Source organism: Fonsecaea multimorphosa (genome assembly GCF_000836435.1).
Source record: "Fonsecaea multimorphosa CBS 102226 unplaced genomic scaffold supercont1.26, whole genome shotgun sequence".
Taxonomy (NCBI): Eukaryota; Fungi; Ascomycota; class Eurotiomycetes; order Chaetothyriales; family Herpotrichiellaceae; genus Fonsecaea; species Fonsecaea multimorphosa.
The window spans coordinates 125,412-139,384 of record NW_015971660.1 but is presented as its reverse complement, the minus strand read 5'-3'; the positions used below and the strand labels follow the sequence as shown (position 1 = coordinate 139,384).

Genomic DNA, 13,973 nt, shown 5'->3' with positions numbered 1-13,973 from the left:
GATACCGCCCCAAGACAATAGTGCAGGAGCGCTAGGGCCGAGTTTCGCGAACATGCGAGGGATGCGATGGGGGGGCGGCCACGAGAAAAGAGACCATGATGAACAGGGGTGGGAGACTCGCGAAAACGACATGGCGGTCCCCGGCAGACCGCGAACCCGAGCTGAAGCTTCAGATGCTACAAGGAGGTGTGCTGGTCGCGCTTGTCTGGTTGGACGGGCATCCCCGCAGGGGGCACACCTGCACCTCGCAGCTCTCCAAGTCACCAAATCCATGATGCTCACAACCGGTCAAACACGAGGACGGGCGAGAAAATTCGCTGCAACAGCCCAAGATTAGGTTAGAAGGCACCTGAGGGCAAAGGCACGGACAAAGTGGGATGGCATTCCGAGATAGGAATCGGGGCTGGCAGGGCGGCTGTGAATGGATGAGATCAAGCTACTGGGCCCCAAAACAGGGCATGAATGGACATGGATGGCGGAATGAGGCGTAAGTTTTTCTTTTGGGCTTGGGGCTCGGGTTCGAAGGGGCCCTCGACTCCTCGAGCAGTGCGGGATGTCTGCGTCGCAGCAAGTTTAGCAGCCACTTTTAGGCGCAACTGGGCGGGCCTAGTGGCTGTTGTGGGCAGTGGGGCGATCGGCAGGGCGAATTGAGACGCCCAGACAACATTCCGATTCCAAGCCAATGTCCCAATTTCCTGCCTCCTGTGCCGACTTTCCCGCTAAACAGCCCACCCACTGGCTGGTTTTTGTGCTCAGTGATGCTTGGGGGGAATGCATGCATGTGCATGCACCCCTCACCACCCAGCGACGCAGCCTCTAAGCGAGGGGTGTGAGAGTGAGAGAGAGAAGGGAAGAAAGTTGGGGGTGGTCTTGTGTGAGCTGATGTCTTCTGATCAATGCACAAGGAAAGTAGACTCGTAGGATGGCAGGAAGGCATAGGAGGGTGCAGAAATTGGCTCGCCTGAGAGGTTGTTGCTGTTTCGGTGTCGGCTGCGCAGAGCATGCGCCCTCGTTTCAGAATCAGAATGACACCGGCGCTCAACCGGTTGTAAGATGCTGATGCTCCTGCGGGCGTGGCTGGCGGGCGCTGGTCATCGGTGGTTATTCTGGGCGCTCTGGGACAAAACATCTGGGCAGTCGGGCACATCGGGCACTGGGGCGACAATCTGCCTGATGATCGGCGGTGGGTGCGCCTGTGCCATCCGTGCCATGGCTTTTCTTTGGCTCTTGGAGAGCAGCGCAAACCTGCCCGTGCTACCCCATTGCGGGTACGTTTAGGCTTTGAAAGGTTCGAGAGGTTGCCCCTGTCAGCGGTCATTGCAACCCCAAGACGGCCACAGTCAACCGCTTCTCCAACTCAATCCCAAGACAACTGGCCTGCCACTCAACTGCCACCATCCTGCCGCGATGACGCCAGTTGATCGTCGCTCTCTGGATCGCCGTCGTCATTGTACTCTCGGTACTTTCTGGTGTTCTCGAGTGTTCACGGCCGGCCCAGAGCACGTTGTCGGCACGGGCGGAACCACCGACGATCACAAGCATGGGAAAATAGCCTGAAATCTCAACTTGTCTCCCAAGAGTCCCTGTTCCTCAAACAAACTGCCGATGGCTCGTATCCTGCGGAAAATGTCGAATTCTCTAGAAGAACTCGACAACGAATGATTCAAGAGGTGGCGAAACCCAATCACAGGGCACGAGCAGCTCTGTCGGAGAACAGCTGGGCTTGTTGCTCCTCCTCATGGGCAAGGAGGCAAGTTTCGCCGGCTCGGGCGGCTGGCTCGTACAACCCCTCCAGGGTTCGTCCTCAGAGATTTCCCCCATGCCAATGTCCGCGTCGCAAATGTTCAGGCTCAGCGGAATGCCGCCGAGAAACATCCCAGGGAGGAAACAGAGCTACGGCCAATCATCAGGTTTGTCATGAGGGTCCTTGATGTCAGCGGTACCGGAGTTGCAACCGGACGGTGGCACAAAATCGACCACCATACCGAGCATTTTTGCCCTTATCAACCTGGAAATCTGCATTGGTAGTGGGTATCTCCCAAGTAGGAAATACTTTGAACGCACCGTTGCACAAGTCACAAATATGCTGACCTTGCGCGTAAAGAGAAACACATGATTGGCAAGCGTCTGAACAAGAACGAGAGCTAACTTACCCTGCGGGTTCGCGATCCTGTCCCTCTTCCATTGCTCCAAGAAGTCGAGCGCCACCTGGATCTTTGTGTTGCGTTGCCACCATGGGACATATTGCGTGGCATATGGACGTGGCCTCGACATCATGGGACGTCTGATTGGAGGATTTGCAGTATTGGGAGCCTTGCTATGTAAGCGGTATAAACCCAGAGCCTCTGCCCCCTTTAACTATTGCCGCCCGCGCCGAGAGGGTGAATGATGAGATCGGAATATTCGGACCTGAACGTGTTCGTTATGCCCGGCTGGTGGTTCGGACCAGGGTACCTAGGATTCCGAAGGAAGATGATTTGAAGCTTTCGTCCCAAAACTCAACCTATACACACGTCGAACGGGCTTTTGGACGGCCGAGATCTCGGCTTGATGATGCTTCGAGGTGATGAGCAATGACCCGGGCGGATATCAAGTTTCCACAAAACAAGAGAGGGAGCATATAACAGCTGACGCAATCCATTTGGACTCGGGGCTTGATTGTGCACGGTTTGTGAAGAAACGCACAAGACTAATACTATTTGTAGAGTAAGCGCTCAAGGGCCCTCAAATCATCTGGTACCTCCCAAAGAAATTGAAAAAAAAACCGGTCCTCAAGAGGATTGAGAATTCAAGCTTCGGTCCAAGTTTGGTTCCACGAACGAGAAGGACCTACCTAGAAACCAAATATTTCGGGGGTCCTATATGCCTACCACCGGACTGACAACTTAAAAAAACAAAAACTGAAGTGTCTTCAACGCGGAACTTTTGTAGAATTCTTTTCCAGCTAAGAAGTTAAACTCCCTGAGGGTGAAAAGGGGCTGGAAATGCACAATTTTGCAGAACTAGGCCACGGAATATAGAGAACAAATAGTTAACCCTTGGGAGAAGGGGAGAGAACAAGGCTCAAACCCCCTTAGCGAATAGTCCGTTTTCTCCTTAAGATGACACCATAATAGCTCGTGGATAAATCTCGTCGGAAAAAAAGACGACATCAAAAATGCTTCAAATCGAGCTTTGTTCTCGAATAATAATCAACTGGGCCAGCAGGCCCCAAACCGGGAGGGAACCACCCAGCCTGACAAATAACAGCTGCAATGCAATGCACATTCACATTTCAAAACCTCATTTCATTTTCCTCGTCACCATCGTGGTTCATGCCCCTTTTTTTCTTTCTCTAAAGATCCTTGGTCCGCTCATCACTCGCACGGATCCATCTCTCCAGAGCCTCCTTGTTCCGGACCCGGAAGCCCACCTTGAACGGTTTGGGTTCCGTGGTGAGGGCGGTTGGGATGCTGTTGCACTCGATGGCGTCGAGGACGGGCCAGTCCTTGGGGTCCTGGGCCTGCACAAACTCAAAGGCCACAATCATGCGCAAAAACGCCGTGTAGATCTCGCGGTTCGCCAGGTGCGAGCCCACGCACATTCTGCTGCCCGCGCCGTAGCCGTAGTGGGGTGTTCCACTGCCCTCTTGGTCGTCCAGGTATCGCTCCGGGATGAATTTGGCGGGGTCCTTGAAGTGCGTCTCGTCATAGTCGGCCGCCCAGGCGTTCATGTAGAAGACGCTCCCCGCGGGGATGGTGACGTCGTTGTACTTGATGTCCTTGATGCTGGTTCGCGGCAGGCAGATGGGGATCACGGTCCAGAAACGGAGGATCTCCTTTGTCAGAGCCGTGATGTAGGGCACCTTTTCCTCAACCAGGCATTTCTCCCACGCCTCGCCGTCCGTGGGATACACTTTCATAATTTCTTCATAGGCCCTTTTCTGGATGTGCTGGCCCTCCGGAGAGGCAAGGTATCCAAGACCCATAATCATGTTGCCGGGCACGGTGTCAATGCCGGCCGAGACCATAGTCAAGCAAATGGACTTCAGTTCTGCTTCGTTCAGCGTCTCCTCGGGATCCTTGATGATGTTGCCGGTAATGCAAGGTCTGTCGGTACCGTTCGCAATGCGCTCCTTGAGCATGTTCAAGAAGGTGGTGAGATACTTGTCTCGACGCTCTCGGTATTCTGCAGCCGATTTGTTCTGGCGAGAAATGAACGGCAGTCGCAGCAGAGGAATGTAGTCTTGCCAGTTGTTGGATGTGCTACGGAAGTTCGACACCACTCGTTCGACGTGGACAACTGGGCACAAATTGTCAGCTTTGCGATTCACGTCTAGAATTCGTTTTCAAAATACACTCACCTTCCCTGAGCAGTTCTTGATCAATTCCTCCGTCGATCCGGATCCCATAGTTCAACGTCAAGCTGGTATTGAGGGCAAACCGATGGAAGTACTTTCTCGGATCCAAATCTAGCGTGCCATTCATCGAATCCTTGTACATGTCCTTGATGGCAACACAACTCTCCAAGTCAATGAAGGGCATGTAGCTCTGCACGGCGGGTTTATTCAACGCCGTGGCCGCCACCTTGCGACGTTTCTTGCAGGATTCATCCCAGGGCGACGTTCCGATGGTGAAGCCCTGGCTGCTCGAGACGACGCTGTGGAAGGTGTACAACGTGGGCCTGGAGATCAGAGAGGATTGGTTGGTGATCCAGAAGTGCTTGACGGAATCGAACGTGTTGGCGAAGATGATGCGGCGGTTGCCCAGGCGGGTCTGGAAGACGGGCCAGCCATATTCCTTTGCCCACCGAGCGGTGACACGCGCGTGGTCCTGGCCGAGTTGGAGCAGGTTTCCAAACAGTGGGACACCCGGGATCTCAGGTAGGCCTTTGATCTTGGGCTGGTCGGTCGAGTTCAAGTAGCGGATCAGGAAGTAGCCCAGCGCGAGGAAGAGGAAGGAGAGAGTTGCGGGTGATAGAGCCACAATCATCTTGGTCGTCGTCCAGGGTATAGTCCTAACAGGTCGGCACCCTTTCGATGTAAAAGAGAAGGATATCAAATCCGGCGCTAGCGTTGACACCCCTAGAGGAAAGCGGTTGAAGCTACTGATGAGCTGAAAGTGAAGAAATGGAGACAGATCACTCGAAATGTAGAGGACGGTCTCTCTCAATTATATCCTTGTGGCACACCGCCAGCAGTGGTTGTACTCGAATGAGGCGTGCTGGACCAAACTCGGACACAAACCCCCTCTTGTAGAGCGCTTACCTGCGGTAGAGACCATCTATCCAGCTTGTCTCACCAAGGGTCGACAGCGGGAGGGGTCATCCGCGCTCAGCAGCAAAGGTGGAGAAGACGACGGGCTAGGGAGTCTCAAGCATTGACCAAGGCATCCGTGAGCGGAACGAAGCCGCTTAATCGTCATTGTATCGACCACGTTCGAGTGGCCAATAGGTGCGGGATGTCTGGGGGGAAGGAGGAGACGATGGAATACGGGAAGAATCCGGGGAATGGCCATTGAAACAATCGCGAGCATTCTTCCTAGTACTTAGCTAGGTAATCTGTGTATACCGATTGGATTACACTATCACGCTCTCGATAATAACTCCACGTGGAGTAAGTCCTTTACGAGCAGAGCGGAATTACGTGGTTGCGAGATACTTTTGATTTCCCTCTCTCCTCCCCTACTAATTCATCGTCTAATTGTAGTGTGCCATTATGGTGCCTTGTGAACTGCTAATGGCACGGCTATGCGGCTTAGATCTTGGGCGCAGGCAGGATCTTACCCGAACACTCTCCGAAGCCGACAAGTCCAGATTCCTCTGTGCCGCAGACTCCGTACATTGTAATGGTGTCTCCGTCGTCCAAGAACTTCCGCTCCACTCCTCCGTTCAACTTGACACTTTCTTTCCCGCCCTTGGTGATCTCGAGCATACTTCCTTCCGTGCCTGGCTCGGTGCCGCTGATTGTGCCAGACCCGAGAAGATCACCGACCGCCATAGGGCATCCGCCTATCGAGTGATGAGCCAGCATCTGCGGAAATGAGAAGAGAAGATTGCGGCCATTAGAATTCAAGATTGTAGTCGTCGATCCGCTCTCAGCTATTGCATGCCTTCGAGTTAGTCTCCAACCGTACTTTGAGAACAGCGCTTGTCGTGTCAGACTTACGTGTGATATCAACCTGCAATCGAATGTCATACACATTCTTCTCCTCTTTCTCCTGCAGATATGGCAGCAACTCCGTCTCATTCGAGATGCCCTTGCATCGAAACGGCTCCAATGCATCGGTCAGCACCACCCACGGGCTGATGGTGGAGCCAAAGTTCTTAGCTAAGAATGGTCCCAACGGGACGTACTCCCAAGCTTGGATATCTCGGGCAGACCAGTCATTGAGCAGCACGAATCCAAAGATATGATCTGCGGCCTCAGATATGGGGATGTTGGTGCCCATTTTGTTGCCCTTGCAGAGGAAAGCGCCGAGCTCCAGTTCGATATCAAGTCTCCTGCAAGGGCTGAATACGGGTTTCTTGACGGTTGCGGCGGGGTTCTCCAGGATCTGGCCATTGGGCCTTGTAATTGGAGTACCCGAGACGACCACAGACGAGGCTCGACCATGGTATCCCACGGGTAAATGCGTATAGTTTGGTTGCAGGGCGTTATCAGGTCCACGAAAAAGGCAACCAACATTGAAGGCATGGTTCTTGCCGGCGTAGAAGTCCGTATAATCACCAATGTGCATTGGCATGTGCATCTCGACTTGCTCCTTGGGGATTAGGCATTTTTCTTGCAAGGATTTGTTGCTTTGTAAGACGTCCGGAAGAGATGTGTTGTCAACAAAGACATCTTGGAGGTATTTCCTCACTGAGCGATGGACCGGTCTTCCCAACGCCGCGAAGTCGTTCAGGGTTGACTTGGAGAAACACGAGACGTCAAATCCGAGCGAAGAGAACGCCCCCGACGCTGCGAATTCCTGCAGGTCCAGGCAGTGTTCGCCGATGGCCACAGCTGGCCGTGGAGTGGGCTTAGATGCTGTAGAAATGATGCCGAAGGGTAAATTGGTCAAAGAGAAATGGCTCGACTTTGGGATTGGAAACCATGATTTGAGAGATGCCATCTTGATTGTCTGTGTCTTTGTCTTTTCTTACCAGCTTGGAGTTATCCAGTTGCACACTTCTTGTCAGAGATCAACTCTCCTCTTGTTCAGTGGATTATTTCCCTATAAGTCCCGTGTACAGAGAAGGAGAAAAAGATGTCAGAAGCGGGCAGCTCGGAGCCAATTCCGTCGTTGGTGCCAGGGTCGCGGCTTCGCATACACTTTTGTGTCCCAGCAGCCGATTCGCTATTTAACCTGCCAGTCCCAGGGGGCTTGGGTGGCTAGAGTTGATCCATAGGGACGTTGTGTATCAAGGACCTCGTCTGCTCGTGTGGGTGCCAGCCTTGATGCTGACTACCTTATGTTGATTGTTCTGTGATGATTTTGAGGCGCCATCTGCCCTCGAACGGCGGGGAAATTGCAGGCGGCAAACAACTTTTCAGGTTACCGGCAAGGACTCCATAGCATGCAATGGCTTCAACTTACTTTGAGCTCCTTCGACCACCACGGACAGTGCTCTGGAGACATTCTAGGGTCCCTTAGTGGTGCCTCGTCGTACAAGAGGCTGGAGTCGAGGGGAGGCAGCGAGCCAAGTCCAAGAAGAAATACAGGGGCGCAGTTTGACAAGCCAAAAAACTAGTCCTCGTCGGTTCTCGGTACTTTGGCCAGTATCTGAGCAACTCAGGCAGACTCGCCAAGTTCATACCACAGACAACACAGACATAATGGACGGCGAATGAAGATGCCCTTATCCGCCTTACACACCTACACACCTACAGACCTGGTGCCATCAGTGCAGACTGACATACCGAATCTGATCAACGGCTCGACTTCCCAATCAGACCATGACGACATTGGCCGGAGATTCTTTCGCTGGAAATCCATTGACAAGGGAATCATGTCAAAACGAGTCCAAAAATCTCATCAGACTTGGTATAAAAGGTAAGCGATTCAGGTGATACAAAGTACCTCTTGTGATAATAAGACCCCCCACCTCGTTGCTGCTTTCTCTCCTGTCTTGCTGCTGCCAGAATGTCCAAGACACCATCGACGTATGCGACGCCAAAATGGTGGAAAGAAGCCGTCATCTATCAGATCTACCCGTCGTCCTTCCAGGACACCAACGGCGACGGCTGGGGCGACGTCAAGGGCATCACATCTCGCCTAGACTACCTGAAGGAGTTGGGCATTGACATCGTGTGGACGTCGCCGATTTACAAATCCCCCCAGGCCGACATGGGCTATGACATTGCAGACTACAAGGTCATCGACCCCATCTACGGCTCCCTCGAGGACGTGGACAATCTGATCGCCGAGCTGAAAAAGAGAGACATGAAGCTCATGATGGACCTCGTGGTCAACCACACGTCCAACATGCACCCTTGGTTTCTGGAATCTCGCTCATCAAAGACCAACCCGAAGAGACACTGGTATATCTGGAAACCGCCCAAATCAGTCAGCGACGCCGGCGTGCCGGAACCGCCCAACAACTGGGCCCAGATCTTGGGCGAAGCAAACTCGGCGTGGACCTACGACACCGAGACGGGGGAATACTACCTTTCCATCTTCACGCCCGAACAGCCCGACCTGAATTGGGAGAACCCGGACGTGCGCGAGGCCGTGTGGGACGTGATGCGGTTCTGGCTCGACCGGGGCGTCGCGGGCTTCAGACAAGACGTCATCAACATGATCAGCAAGGTCCCAACATACCCGGACGCCCCCGTGGTGCTCGACCCTCTGACGCACAAGTACCAACCGGGGACGCAGTTCTTCGTCAACGGGCCCAAGCTGCACGACTACCTGCGCGAAATGAACCGCGAGGTGCTCTCCAAGTACGACGCCATCACCGTGGGCGAAATGCCGGGCGTGTCGGACGAAGACGAGATCCTCCGGACCGTGGGCGCCGAGGCGGGCGAGCTCAACATGATCTTCATCTTCGACGTGGTCGACATTGACAAGCCCAACGTGCGGATGGCGCTGAAACCCTGGGACGTCAAGGAGCTCAAGTCGATCATCACGCGGTGGCAGCGGTGCATGATCGAGCGGGACGGGTGGAATTCGGTCTTTATCGAGAACCACGACAACCCGCGCAGCGTGACGCGGTACACGGACGACAGCGACCGCCTGCGCGACAAGGGCGCCAAGCTGCTGGCCCTCATGCAGACCACCTTGGGGGGTACTTTATTCGTGTACCAGGGCGAGGAGATCGGGATGCGCAACGCGCCCCGCGAATGGGACATTGCACAAGAATACAAGGACATCGAGACCATCAACTACTGGAAAAAGGCCCAACAGATCTACAAGGACGACCCGGACAAGCTCGAGCACGCCCGCAAAGTCATCCACCTCAAAGCCCGCGACCACGCGCGCACGCCCTTCCAGTGGAACCGGTCCGACAACGCGGGCTTCTGCCGCGCCGGGGTGAAGCCCTGGATGCGCGTCATGGACGACTTCAAGGACGGCATCAACGCCGAAGACCAGATGAGCCGTGACAACAGCGACGACGAGCTCTCGACCTGGCAATTCTGGCAACGCGGCATCCGCGAGCGCAAAACCCACGCCGACGCGTTCGTCTACGGCGACTACCACGAACTGGATCCCGACCATCCCGACGTGCTGGCCTACATCAGGACCAGCACCAACCCGCGTGGGGATCGGTGGTTGGTGGTGCTGAACTTCTCCGGCAAGGACGTCGACTGGACACTGCCCGAATCTCTGTCAGTCGAGTCCTGGGTCTGCGGCACGTATACAAAGGGCAAACCTGAAAAACCGCGCGAGGGAAAGATCCCGCTGAGGCCGTGGGAAGGGCTTTTGGCGAAATGCCAAGATCTGAGGCAGTAAAGGCTTGAGTGCCAGAGGGCGGGATTTAGAGAATTAGATGGATGGGGAAATGGGACAGATAGATAGATAGATAGACAGAGACCAGACCGACCGAACCGAACCGATCTCGGGCTCGTTTCTGAAAGTGCTGGATCATGAATGTGAATAGAATGTTGTTCCCTCCATGAATCTCTGCCACCCGTCAACAGTTTACTATCCCGCTTGCCACTCTGGGCCCTTCCCACATACCTAACGTATCAACAGACAGCTCGACGCAAATTCGACAAAACCGTTGAATATCTTGCAAAAAGGAACAGTTCCGCTCTTTGGTGAACCTGCTGGTCTAATCCGGAGAGAAGGCCCAATTCATGGGGGATTGATGTTTGGGACCAGAGCGCGAAAATACATCGGATCCTGGTGCATGGGTCTCGACCGTTATGTTGTTCCCTCAGCGTTCCCACTCGCTTGATATGTAAGAGTCCTGGAGACACAAGCGGCGGCGTAAGGTGTGATTGACCGTTTTGGGTGCTGGTGTGCTCGTCGTGTAGAAGATGGATCCCGGCAATATGTTTCGGTACGAAGGTCGACCTCATTTTGGGATCGGGCTGCAGCATTGGAACATGTTACACAAAGGTTTTTGTTTTTGGGCAACCGCCATTCCAAATCCATGGATCTTCAGCAGGGAGGGCCAGTCTCCAGGTACACTGTTAGTGTAATGGGCAGGGCGATAGGAGGGATACCCTTGGCCGGGTAACATCCTTGCATTCCTCTTCCGAGTCTCCTGTTCCTGTCCTTCTATATTTTCCATCGGAGGGATTCTCACATCACCAACGGCAGAACTGCAGAGCAGCCCTTCCAGTTCTTACGAGCGGTCTCGTGCGTTTCTCGCTTGACGATCAGGACGGGAGCAAGAGGGTCGGAATGGTGCATCTTGACCGGGGATCCTGTTCCAAATCTCTGCAAGGCCCCGGGACAATTGCGCATCTCATCAAAACTCTTCCACACTCGTAGACCCCTGTCGTTCGCAACTGACTCCAGTCAGTCCCAAAAGAGCGTTTAGGAGTAACGAGAGGCAGTCGGACCAGATGGTGAATAGCATGATTGGTTGAACGAGCTTCCATATCCGGGCAGCGGCTTTCTTCCGTGCTCATCGTGGCGGATCCCGCACTGCTTTTTGTTCCCCCAAGTTTCCAACAAGGACCTTCTTCCAGCATGATCTGCATGACCCCGGTTTCAGAACCGATGAGCTAGTGAGGACATGGCTGAAAGACGCGCCGAGAAACCACTTGTATGTTGTTGGTAAAGGTTGCCATGGGCCCGGACCGATAACCTGGCCTTCATCTCGGGAGGAAACCGTGGGACAACTACACCGGTCTTTTTCCATACTTGGCGCGGGTACTGCTGCCATTCAGTCCCTCCTCACTGACAGACGATCGACAAGGAATGTGGCCATAGATGTCGAAGACAAGGAAGAATAGCTCGCTTGGGGAGCATGTCCAGACCCTGGCTCCATTGCCTGCCAGAGGGACTCTTCCTCTTAACCAACCAGATTCGGTCCCTGTGCTTATGAAAAGGTGCTATTGAATGCGAGCAGAATCCCAACATAGCTCCCTTCCCCCACAGCTCCATGCAACCCCAGGTCTGGGGAATATTGACTGGACGCCACAGCGCGGAATCAACTCATGGAGTTGCTCGCTCGTCCTCCAACTTCGCGGTCTGCTAGCGCAATCAACGTCCATCAATTTCCAGCGTGGGAACCTGGTGGATAGGGTGTGGCATAAAGGGCGACCTGCGCCCGTGAAAATCTGGACTGGCTCCAGCTTCGAGACTCGGTGTTTGTCTGTCTTAGCATCCTGATCTGAAGTTGATTGCTCATCTCTTCTCTTTGTCCTCTTGTTTGTCTCCCGTGGGTCGGTGAGCAATCAATCGCCATGGCGGAAACGATGGTCGACAAATCCGAGATCAAGGATGTTCCTGTCGCCCAAGAAATGCACGAAGTCATCAGCCTGAGTACCAAAGGCGAGGCCCAGGAGATCGATAGAGCTCTGGAAAAGAAAGTGCTTCTCAAGACCGACATCAATCTTGTCCCCATCCTCTTCCTCCTCTTTCTCTGCGCGTTTATCGACCGGTATGTGCGTTCCACACCCTCGTCACGATCCCCCAATTGACCACTCGTCCGGCAGCATCAACATCGGCAATGCTCGCATCCAGGGCTTGGAGAAAGATCTCAACATGGCTGGTCAGGACTATAACATCGCGCTGTTCATGTTCTTCATCTTGTATATTCTCCTGGAAGTCCCTTGCAACCTTATTCTGAAAAGAGTGCGCCCATCCATCTTCATCTCGTCCATCATGCTTGGTTGGGGAATTGTCACCGTCTGCCAAGGGGTCACTCAATCCTTTGCCGGCCTGGTTGTCTGTCGAGTCATTATAGGCGCATTGGAGGCCGGGTTCTTCCCTGGCTGCCTCTATCTGATCTCAATGTTAGTCTCCCAAGACCACCCACAGCATCTTGCCGTGTCAAGAGGCGGTACATTCGAACTGAGCTGATAGACAACAGGTTTTACAAGCGCCACGAACTGCAATGGAGGTTCAACCTTTTCTTTTCTGCCTCTATCATTGCGGGCGCTTTCAGTGGCCTTCTGGCGTACGCAATTGCTCATATGGATGGAATCGCTGGATACAGTGGTTGGAGATGGATCTTCATCCTAGAAGGTCTCTTCACCATACTGGTGGCCTTCGCTTCATTCTTCGTTGTCCCAGATTGGCCCGAGACTGCAAAGTTCCTGAAGCCGGCCGAGCGGGAACTCCTTGTTCGTCGACTGGCAATGGATGTTGAAGGTGCCAATATGAGCCATTGGAATAAGAAGACCGCCAAACGCGTCTTCAGCGACGTCAAGATCTATCTCGGGTCAGTCATAGTCTGAACGCGTTCCTTGTGCCTGGAGAGAGGAAGACTGACATTAGCCAGCATTGCAATGTATCTCGGCATTGTCACCACCAGCTACAGTGGCGCCTTCTTTACTCCTACCATTCTCAAACAGCTTGGATGGACTTCAATCCGTGCCCAGGTCATGTCTATCCCTATCTTCGTCTTTGCCATGGTTTGTGCTTTGACGTGTGCGGTTGCAAGCGACAGGCTTCGCCATCGCTTTGGTTTCATCCTAGCTGGCTGCCTCGTGGCCACCATTGGCTATGCCATCTTATTGAATATGCACCAGTAAATATCCCCTGACCCGCGAACAACCGTCATATTGTCCCCTTTCCCATGCTATCTCACTGTTGAGAGACGCTCGAATGCTAACGACAAACTAGCGTAAGCGTCGGAGCTAGATATTTCGCCTTGTACGCTGTTGTCAGTGGCGGATATATTGCTCAGCCAATTACACTTGTGTGGCTGAACAACAACGTCTCCGGTCACTACAAGCGTAGTGTCAGTGCCGCAATGATGGTCGGATTTGGCAACTGCGGCGGCATTGTTGCGTCGTAAGTCAGCTGGGCCCCGCTGAGAGCGTGACTGACGATCAGCTAGAAACATGTTTGTGACAAGTCAAGCACCTGAATACCCGCTTGGATATGGTTTGGGACTGGGGCTGGTCTGGCTATGCGTCCTTAGCGCAGTTCTCTTCTTCTTCTACGTCAGGAGAGAGAACAAATTGAGAGACCAAGGCCGACGCGATGACAGGTATAATTTGCCAGACGACGAAAAGAACAACCTCGGAGACGACCATCCAGGATTCCGCTTCACCTATTGATGCTGATTAGGAAGGTTGCCGGCATTGCAGCGGTTCTGCTTCGTGGGACCAAATGCAGGACTAAGCTTGACTCTTTGTGGACTGGAGGGGGCGACCCAAGAGCGATTTGATCAGAGGACCGTTAGAAGGACATTCGAAGTCCACAGATTGAACAGACTAGATGTGTAAGAACCCCAGGGTTCCCTAGGTGTTTGAAGTTTTGAAGACTGAGTGTCGAGTTGCCGAAGGAGAGCGTCTCGTAGGCTCCGGGTGACCCATCGATCTGCTTCCAAGAAAGGTGGGAAGGCATTCGAGAAAAGGGCGATATGTGGCGAGAACATACCAACAG

General features: G+C 53.6%; 4 protein-coding genes across 4 annotated transcripts; 2 read left to right on the top strand and 2 right to left on the bottom strand.

Annotated features, from left to right (window-relative positions):
- Window positions 1-3,334: 3,334 nt before the first annotated feature.
- On the bottom strand, window positions 3,335-4,970 carry Z520_09798 (uncharacterized protein; the record flags this gene model as incomplete). The annotated part of the gene is made up of 2 exons (XM_016780292.1): window positions 3,335-4,281; window positions 4,343-4,970. 2 exons carry the CDS (start codon window positions 4,968-4,970, stop codon window positions 3,335-3,337), a joined length of 1,575 nt encoding a protein of 524 aa, XP_016628535.1.
- A 764-nt stretch (window positions 4,971-5,734) lies between these two features.
- Window positions 5,735-7,091, bottom strand: Z520_09797 (uncharacterized protein; the record flags this gene model as incomplete). Its single annotated transcript, XM_016780291.1, has 2 exons — window positions 5,735-6,078; window positions 6,146-7,091. The coding sequence occupies 2 exons, from the start codon at window positions 7,089-7,091 to the stop codon at window positions 5,735-5,737; spliced, it is 1,290 nt and encodes a 429-aa protein (XP_016628534.1).
- Window positions 7,092-8,102: 1,011 nt separating this feature from the next.
- Z520_09796 (uncharacterized protein) lies at window positions 8,103-9,911 on the top strand (the record flags this gene model as incomplete). The annotated part of the gene is made up of 1 exon (XM_016780290.1): window positions 8,103-9,911. One exon carries the CDS (start codon window positions 8,103-8,105, stop codon window positions 9,909-9,911), a length of 1,809 nt encoding a protein of 602 aa, XP_016628533.1.
- Window positions 9,912-11,821: 1,910 nt separating this feature from the next.
- On the top strand, window positions 11,822-13,645 carry Z520_09795 (uncharacterized protein; the record flags this gene model as incomplete). Its single annotated transcript, XM_016780289.1, has 6 exons — window positions 11,822-12,018; window positions 12,074-12,373; window positions 12,451-12,801; window positions 12,862-13,110; window positions 13,206-13,376; window positions 13,423-13,645. The coding sequence occupies 6 exons, from the start codon at window positions 11,822-11,824 to the stop codon at window positions 13,643-13,645; spliced, it is 1,491 nt and encodes a 496-aa protein (XP_016628532.1).
- Window positions 13,646-13,973: the final 328 nt, after the last annotated feature.